The 8,535-nt window shown below is 59.5% G+C and overlaps 1 protein-coding gene across 1 annotated transcript; it reads right to left on the minus strand.

Annotated features, from left to right (window-relative positions):
- Positions 1 to 8,155, minus strand: AP2S1 (adaptor related protein complex 2 subunit sigma 1). Its single transcript, XM_044759897.2, has 5 exons — positions 7,901 to 8,155; positions 5,016 to 5,165; positions 1,378 to 1,491; positions 568 to 627; positions 1 to 390 (listed from the first exon to the last, which is right to left on the minus strand). The coding sequence occupies exons 1-5, from the start codon at positions 7,901 to 7,903 to the stop codon at positions 289 to 291; spliced, it is 429 nt and encodes a 142-aa protein (XP_044615832.1). The 5' UTR covers positions 7,904 to 8,155; the 3' UTR covers positions 1 to 288.
- Positions 8,156 to 8,535: the final 380 nt, after the last annotated feature.

Raw genomic sequence — 8,535 nt, forward strand, 5'->3', positions numbered from 1 at the left:
GCCAGGCGGGGACCACAGGTTTATTGGGGGCTCCACGTACGCACACTCACGTCATCACATGACAGTGCACGGTTACTCGGCACACACAAGGTGGCCTCGGCCCACAGCTGGGGCCCAGAGGCAGTGGGGCGTGGTCTCCTCCCGTATGGCCCAGCCCCACCCAGGTCCCTCCCTCCCGGGCAGCGGAAGGAGGGGGCTGCTGGGGGGGCCCAGGCCAGGAAGGGGAAGCGAGCAGGCGAGTCCAGGGGGCCGGGCCGGGAGGGCCGGGGCAGGAGGGGCCGGCCGCCCTCACTCCAGCGACTGGAGCATCAGCAACTGCTTCAGCACCTTCGTCTGGCTGGTCTCGCGGATCTCGCCCGCCAGGAACATCTCGTCCACGACCGTGTAAACCTGAGCGAGGGGAGACCCCCGATGAGAGCAGGGCCCGGGGGCTTGTCTGAACCTCAGGAGCTGACGCCCGAGAGCCAGGAAACAGACATCAGAGGAGGCCTCAGCGCGGCAGAGGGGCCTGGCCCACCCGCCTCCCCGCCGCCGGCCCCCTCGTCCTCGTCCGCACCAGGAGCCCACCTTGTAGAAATTGAACACCAGGTCCAGCTCACAGACGTTGTGGAAATACTCGTTTAAGACCTGGGGGACGGAGACACGGACGGTGAGAATCGGGCGGGGAGAGAGGGACACAGAGACACAAGAGAGGTCACCAGAAAGGGGGCAAAAGGGCCCAGCCCGGTGGCCCAGCAGTTAAGTGCGCACGTTCCGCTTCAGCGGCCCGGGGTTCACCAGTTTGGATCCCGGGTGCAGACATGGCACCGCTTGGCAAGCCATGCTGTGGCAGGCATCCCACATATAAAGTGGAGGAAGATGGGCACGGATGTTAGCTCAGGGCCAGTCTTCCTCAGCAAAAAAAGAGGAGGATTGGCAGCAGATGTTAGCTCAGGGCTAATCTTCCTCAAAAAAAAAAAAAGAAAGGGGGCAAAAGAGACACCAAATAGGGGGAGGGAAGTGAGAGACACCCAGGGGTGCAGGGAGAGACAGTGCGGAGGGAGAGAGAGGAATAAAGAGGCTGAGATGGTGAGAAAGACAGTGAGGGAGAGAAACAAGAAGGAAGAGCATCAGACGAGAACAGAGAAAGACGGCAAAGAGACTGACTGAGGCAGAGGGAGGGAGAGAGGCAGACACGCTTGAGCGGAGAGGACAGAGATGCAACGAGACACAGACAGAAAGAAACAGCGAGGAGGGTCGAGGACGACAGAGACCCCGACCCCCGACGCCGAGGGGAGGGCACAGAGGGTCTGTGCGTCCCGAGACAGAACACCGGGGCTGGGTCCCAGGAGTCGAGGGCCGCCCGGGGCCCCAGCCCGCCCGCCGCCCGCCGCGCACCTCCACGAAGTTGTGGATGGCCTCCAGGTAGGCCAGGTTGTTGTCGTTGACGTCCACGCAGATGCAGAAGTAGAGGCCGGCGTAGCGGCGGTAAATGATCTTGAAGTTCCGGAACTGCGGGCAGAGAGGCTGTGAGCACAGGGCGCCCGGCAGACGGGGGCCGGCGCTCTAGTCCTTCATCCCGCGCGGGCTCCCTGAGGCCCAGCTCCGTGCCCCGCCCCGTGCTGGGGACACAGTGGGGACCCTCCCCTCCTGGGGCTCACAGTCCAGCGGAGCGAGACTCATCCTCAGACTTCCCCAGAGTGGGCAGGGCTGGGCTGTGGGAGCCCAGAGGGGGCGGCTAAGTCAGCCTGGGGTCCGGGAGGGCTTCCTGGAGGAGGGGGCATCTGAACTGAGATCTGCAAGATGAGGAACGGGCTGGAGGGCCCCAGGCGGAGGGAACAGCTGGTGCAAAAGCTCAGAGCCGAGAAGGAGGCTGGAGTGTCCCACGGCACCCGTCCCACCTTTCCGGGGCTCCCTGTTGCCTCTGGAGACAAATTCCTCAGCCTGGAACTAATTCATTCAATCATCCTGCAAACATATCTGAGTACCTACTGTGTGCAGGCTCTGTGCTGGGCAACAGTCATCACTGGTGACCAAGACGATCCCAGCCTTGCCCTTAACTGAACTATAACACACATACAAACACCAGCGCAGAAACACACGCACGACCCAGGAATAAATCTGCGTGGGCCGGGGACACAGACGCTGGTTTTACGAGCGCGTGTAAGCAGACAGAGAGATAGGTGCACTCAGATACAGATAGGCACACCGGCTTGCAACACACGACATCTGTGGCCAAAATCTGAAAAATCCCAGCTCTAGGCCTGGCGAGAGTGTGCGTGTGGCGCCACCTGCTGGCAACTGCGAAGGCCAACACTCGTCCTGCATTTTTATGCTTTTCTCCCCAGCTCATCCCGTTTAATTTCTGAACACGCCCGTCCCAGGCCGGATCACGCCAGAGTCACAGTGCAGGGACAGGTCTGTCTCCCCATCGGACTGTGAGCCCTGGGAGGGGAGGCGGGGGCTGTCACCCGCGTCCCCAGCGCTGCCCTGCGGAGGGCTGCACACTGAGGAGGTGCCGCGGTAGACTGAACGACGTCCCCCGAGGTGTCCACGGCCTAGTCCTTGCCACCTGTGAATCCGGGACCCGACACGCCAAAAGCGACTTGGCAGCTGTGACTAAGTTAAGGATCCGGAGACGGGGAGACGACCCCGGATTACCCGGGTGGGCCCCGTGCAGACACGAGAGTCCTTCCAAGGGAAAGGGGAAGGCAGGAGCGTGGATCAGAGATGTCAAGACGCTCTGCTGCTGGCTCTGAAGACGGAGGAAGGGGCCACGAGCCGAGGACTGCAGGCGGCTCCAGAAGCCAAGAAAGGCAAGGAAGTTCTCCCCTGGAGCCTCTGGAAGGAACGCAGCCCTATGGACCTCAAGAACTGTAAGACAAACTTGTGCTGTTTTAAGGCACGAGGCTCGTGGTAACTTGTTCCAGCAGCCACAGGAAACGAACGCAGGTGCTAAGCAATGTGCGTGAGTAAATAATCGAGAGCAAGAGTTCGGATGGCGGGCCTTCGGGCTGGCGACCCATCCCTTTGCTTCCCTCACAATTCTCCTCCTCCGGGAAGCCCTCCCTGACTCCCAGGCTGGGGCGGGTGCCGGCCTCCCACCAGGCTGTTCCATCCCAGCCCCGCCCTCTCAGGGTTCTCACGGTCTGGGGACAGGTCTGTGGCCCTCACCGGGCTGTCTCAGTCCCCACTGTGAACTGAGCACAGGGCTGGCCCCTGAGGCACACAGGGGCTGGTTGCTAAATAAACACACGAACGGACACGTGGGCCTGGATCCGGAGGAACCTAAGGCCTGAGGGTCAGGCCCTCTTGTGACACTCCAACCAGCTGGCCTTTCTGGCTGCTTCCGTCTGTTCCGTTCCCCTTGTCCCTTCCTGGACCTGCTCGCTCGGCCCCCGCCCCACCGCCACACCACACTGCTCTTGGCAAGGCCACCAGCGACCCCTGTGGCCGCCTCCAGGGGCCAGTCCTGCCCTTCTCCTGGGAACACTTTCCCCGTGGCTGCTGGGATGCCCACATCTCCTGGTTTCCTCCACCGCCTGCTCTCCGCCCTCCGGATGCGGCCCCTCTTCTCTTCTCTGCTCTCCCCGGTCCGTGCTCACTCCCCTGGCTTCCGTTACCCTCGAGGGGCAGAACCTTCCATATGGCCGTCTCCTGCCCAGCCCTCTCCCTGAACTCTGACTTGTCACTCCCTCACTCCTGCTCCTGACCCTCCGCCTGCTCTTCCTGGGGGCCGCCCCATCTTAGAAAATGACAGTGCCATCCTAGCAGTGGCTCCGCTTTCTCTCATTCCACGCCCAACCCTCGGCCCTGCCGTTGGCTAAACTTCCAGAACGCTCTTTGCCTCCCCGACTGCTTCCGGGTCAGCTCCAGGTTTCAGCATCTCACCGGGGCCACAGCGGTGCCCTCCCGAGCGGTCCCCCGCTTCTGCTCTTGTCCTCTACTAAGGCATCCCTAAGTTGGCCCACGTCCCTGCTCTGCTCAGAACTCCCCCCGCCTCACTCGGAGCGGGAACCCGCGGCCCACCAGGCCCTGCACATCTGCTCGTTATCTCTGACCTCATCTCCTCCCACTCTCCTCCCTGGCTTACTCCACCTCAGACACGCTGGCCTTCTTGCTATTCCAGAAATATTCTAGAATGTTCCCACCTCAGGGCCTTTGCACTTGCTGGGCCCCCGGGCTTGGAATGTTCCTCTCTCAGATAGCATCTCCTGTGAGTCCTGCAGCCCCTTCAGGTCTCCGCTCAAATGTCATCTTTTCAATGAAGACTTCCTGAGCAAGCCACTGGAAGCCGCATGCCACCCCCGGTGGACACGCTCCAGCACCTCCACCACCATCGCTGCTGCTGCTTCCTCCCTGGTACCTGCACCCCCTCACACACTATGTCTCCACTATCGGCTCTCCGAGGACAGGGACTCGGGTCTGCTATGCTCCCTGCTGTCCCCAGCGCCTTGAACAGTGGCCCTGGGTAAATATTTGTTGAATTCTACAGGACAGTCCACCTGGCCTCCTGAACAGACTAAGGCCATGGGGATTAAAGGAGGAGCCTTCTTAATTAAAAGACAGCAAACGAGAGCCGGCCCAGTGGCGCAGTGGTTAAGTGTGCACGTTCCGCTTTGGCGGCCCAGGGTTCGCCGGTTTGGCTCCCGGGTGTGGACATGGCACCACTTGGCAAGCCATGCTGTGGCAGGCGTCCCACGTATAAAGTGGAGGAAGATGGGCATGGATGTTAGCTCAGGGCCAGTCTTCCTCAGCAAAAAGAGGAGGATTGGCAGTAGTCAGCTCAGGGCTAATCTTCCTCAAAATTAATCCTGATGAGATCTGGGTTAGGGGGGCGTATGAGTCTTTAATCTACTTCTCTCTCATCATACTCCTTGGTAGGTTTGAAAATTTTCACAGTGAAAAGCACCGAAAAAGGAAGGGAGAGAGCAAGCTGGAAGGAGGGAGGGTCTGCGGGGGCGACTGCAATCAGAGGTCAGGCAGGCGGCTGGGAGGGAGGGAGGGAGGCACGGGGTGGGGGCGGGGGCTGTCACCTCCACAAAGTTGGTGTGCTTGGCATCTCGCACGGTGACCACGGCGTGTACCTCCTCGATCAGCTTCTGTTTCTCATCGTCATCAAACTGCATGTACCACTTGGCCAGGCGTGTCTTGCCCGCCCGGTTCTGGATGAGGATGAAGCGGATCTGGGGGCAGGAAGAGGAGGAAGTGAGAGAGGCGGGGAGGCGGGCCAGGGCCTGGCAGCCCTTCGGCCCCGGCCCCACCCACGGCCACCAGGGAGATAAGTCCCTGCTGCCTGCCCCCGAGGGTCTTGCGACAACCAGTCTTTCTGCCTCTAGAGATCTGCCTATTCTGGAGGTTTCCTATAAACAGAATCACACCGTACATGGCCTTCTGTGTCTGGCTTCTTTCACTCAGCGTGTTTTCAAGGTTCGTCCGTGTTGTAGCCTGGATCAGAACTTCATTCCTTTTCATGGCTGAATGATATTCCATGGCAAGGACGTGCCTCACGTGGCTGATCCATGCGTCAGCTGATGGACGTGGGGATTAGTCCCACTTTTTAGTGATTAGGAAGAATGGTGCTATGAACATGGGTGTGCCAGTTTTGACGTGGACGTATGTTTTCGTCTCTCTTGGGTACACACCTAGGAGTGGAAGTGCCGGGTCCTAGGGGACACCATGGCTAACATTTTCGGGGACTCCTAAGCTGTTTTCCAGAGCACCTGCCACTTCTTAGGTGACAATGCTCGGCACCTCAGTTTATCCACCTAGAAAATAAGGCCACGTAAGGATGTGATGAGGAGTAAACAATATATGAGGAGTACCCGGAACAGCACCTGGCTCAGACCATGCGCTCTGTGTCAGCTATGTAGCCCCCGGTGACGGCCAGGAAATATGTTTGATGATTCTGAAATGCCAGGTCAACCGCCACAGGGCTACTATGGAAATTTTGAAGAGTTAATGCCTAAAGTGCTTAGCACCGTGCTTATTACATACTGAGCACTTCATCAAGTTAGCTATTGTATGACTGAGAGGCATTTGACCAAGTGGCTAAGAACGTAGACTCTAGAGTCTGAATGAATTCTGGCACTGCTGGCTGTGTGTCCGTGGGGAAGTCACTTAACCTCTCTGGACCTCAGTTTGCCCTTCTGTATACTGGACATCATAAGAATACCTCTCTCAGAAGACTGCTGCACAGGTCAATAAACACAAGGGGTGTCGCACAGTGACCAGCACGTACTGGTATTGTATAAGCATTAATTCCTAGTGGAATCACAACATCACCATTTGACTGGGAGAAAACCAGGGCCCAGGGTCACCCAGCTAGGAAGCCCACCTTTGGGCCCAGTTCTGCCTGAGACAGGCATGATTGTGCCCGTTTTAGAGATCAAGAAACTGAGGCTCCGAAAAAAGAAGTCTCCCAACCAGGAGGCAGAGCTGGGGGGGGTCCCAAAGCTTTGCCCGGGACCCCCTTATGCTGACTTGTGGCGGCCTCCACCCTTCCAGGGGAGTCCCCTCTCTTTCCTAAGCGTCATTCCCCACACACTCCATCCCCCTCCCCCAACCAGTCAGGCCGGATGGGAACAGGATATTACACTCTCCTTCTAAGAACCCCTTCTGCTGAGCCAGGGAAAAGCACTTCCTAGCAGGGCAGGGGTCCTGGGCAGGATGGGAAAGGGGGTGGGTGGGGGTGGGGAACCCACACGGGGCAGCCACGGCCTGGGGGCTGAGCCAGAGCCGTGTGCCGTATAGGAAGGAGAGCGAGCAGCAAGCCTACAGAGCTGAGGGAGAACGCCACCTCTTACTCCCAAATTCCCTCATCCACCTCTTCCCGTTTCCCCTCCCAGGAGTCCACCTTGAGAAGTCCCTTCTCTCCTGGATCCTCTCTCCTCCGATGTCCCCTGTGGATGCCCCCCTTCCTTCCCTGTCTCCAAGCCCCCTCCCCTGGAGATGTTCCCTTTTGACCTCCACTTTCTCCATTTCAATCCGCTCTCTCAGGCCTCCCTAGGCCTTTTATGGGGGGACATCCCTTCTCTGACTCCAGGGCCTTCTCCCCTGTTCCACAAGTTACCTCTCGCCTCCAAGGACCCCGTTCCTTGAGGAGACTCCTCCTCTGTTCCGACACCCACCCCCATTCTCTTTTCCCAGCTCCCCGCCCAAAGAATCCTTTCTTATGGTCCAAAGCCCCACCCCGGAGGAGGGGGGCCAGATCCAAGTCCTCGCCCCCATCGCTCAGACTTCCAGGCCGCCTCCCTACCCGCCAAGACCCCTCCTCTTGGAAAGGCGTGTTCCACTGCTCCCCATTCATTCCTAGTGCCCACGCCCTCCCTCCAAGCCTTCTCCCCTTTGCAGGACTTTCCCCGACTCTAAAGCCCCGGTCCCCACAGCTGCCTCCTGCCCGCCTCCAGCGCCCAGTCTCTTCCCCTCGAGATCCTCTCTCATCAGCAGTATCCCGCTCGTTTCAACGCCCGCTCTCCGCCAGCCATGCCAGCTCCCTGCCTCTAGAGACGCCTTCTGTCCCTTCCCAGTGTCTCCCATTCTTCTCCAGCTATCCTGCCGCACCCCCAGGGAGCCCTCCTCTCGGGACGACCCCTCCCCACCTCCCAGATCAGCCCCGAGAGCTGCCTCCCTGTTTCAACCCCCCGTCGTCTCCAGTGTCTCCCTCCTGCACAGCCCGCTCCCCTTGGCACCTGGTCCCCAATGCTCCCTGGCCCCGAGACCCCCGGTGCACTCCGGCGCCCACAGTCCCCGCCCGGTTCCCCCCTCCCCGGCCTTGGATCGGCCCCAATCCCGAGAGCCCGCGCCCGGCCCAGACCATCGCACCGCGGCTGGGGGGGCTTGTCAGTACGCGACCGAGCCTCGGGGACCAGCACGTGGGCCCACCCTCCTCCCGTCCCCAGCGTGGGCGCGCCCCCGTTACCATGGCGACCCCCGTCCGGACCCCAGCGGCCCGGGTCCCGCGGCTCCTGGGCGACTCCGGCTCTGGCAGCAGTGGGGGGACCCAGGGCTAGAGCAGACTTCCGGTAGAAGAACCGGCCCCTCCCTCTCGCACACAGCCTGCTGGGAATTGTAGTCCCAAGAATGAGTTCCCTCGTCGGGGCAGTAAACGAGGCGGGGAGAGGGCGGGTCCCGCTTCCCAACATGCTGCGCGACTGTCTTTTTACCATTAGGGTTCAGACTCCAAATGCATGCTGGGAGCCTTGAGTGAATGTCTTTTCGGAGGACTGCAATTCCCGAAATGCTTGACAGCCAGTACGGCGGAAGTTGCATTCTGGGAAATGTAGTTCTGGTAACTCTCCCTCCACTTACCCGCCAAAGCGAGAAGGGCGTGCTGGGAATAGTAGATTTAAGAACTGTAGAAATGATCCCTGAAAGTATAGTCTTAGAATAGTAGATTTAAATAAGAAACTGGCTTAGGGAGCTGGAAATTTAACTGTCTTACCGTGCTCACCCAGTGCGTTTAAAATACACTGAGTGTGGGAGACACTGGTTTAAGATGAATTTGAAAGTCAGAACTGTCTGCACATCCTGCGTGTTGCATTTCCTAACTGTGTG

This window comes from Equus asinus, chromosome 26, assembly GCF_041296235.1.
Source record: "Equus asinus isolate D_3611 breed Donkey chromosome 26, EquAss-T2T_v2, whole genome shotgun sequence".
Classification (NCBI taxonomy): domain Eukaryota; kingdom Metazoa; phylum Chordata; class Mammalia; order Perissodactyla; family Equidae; genus Equus; species Equus asinus.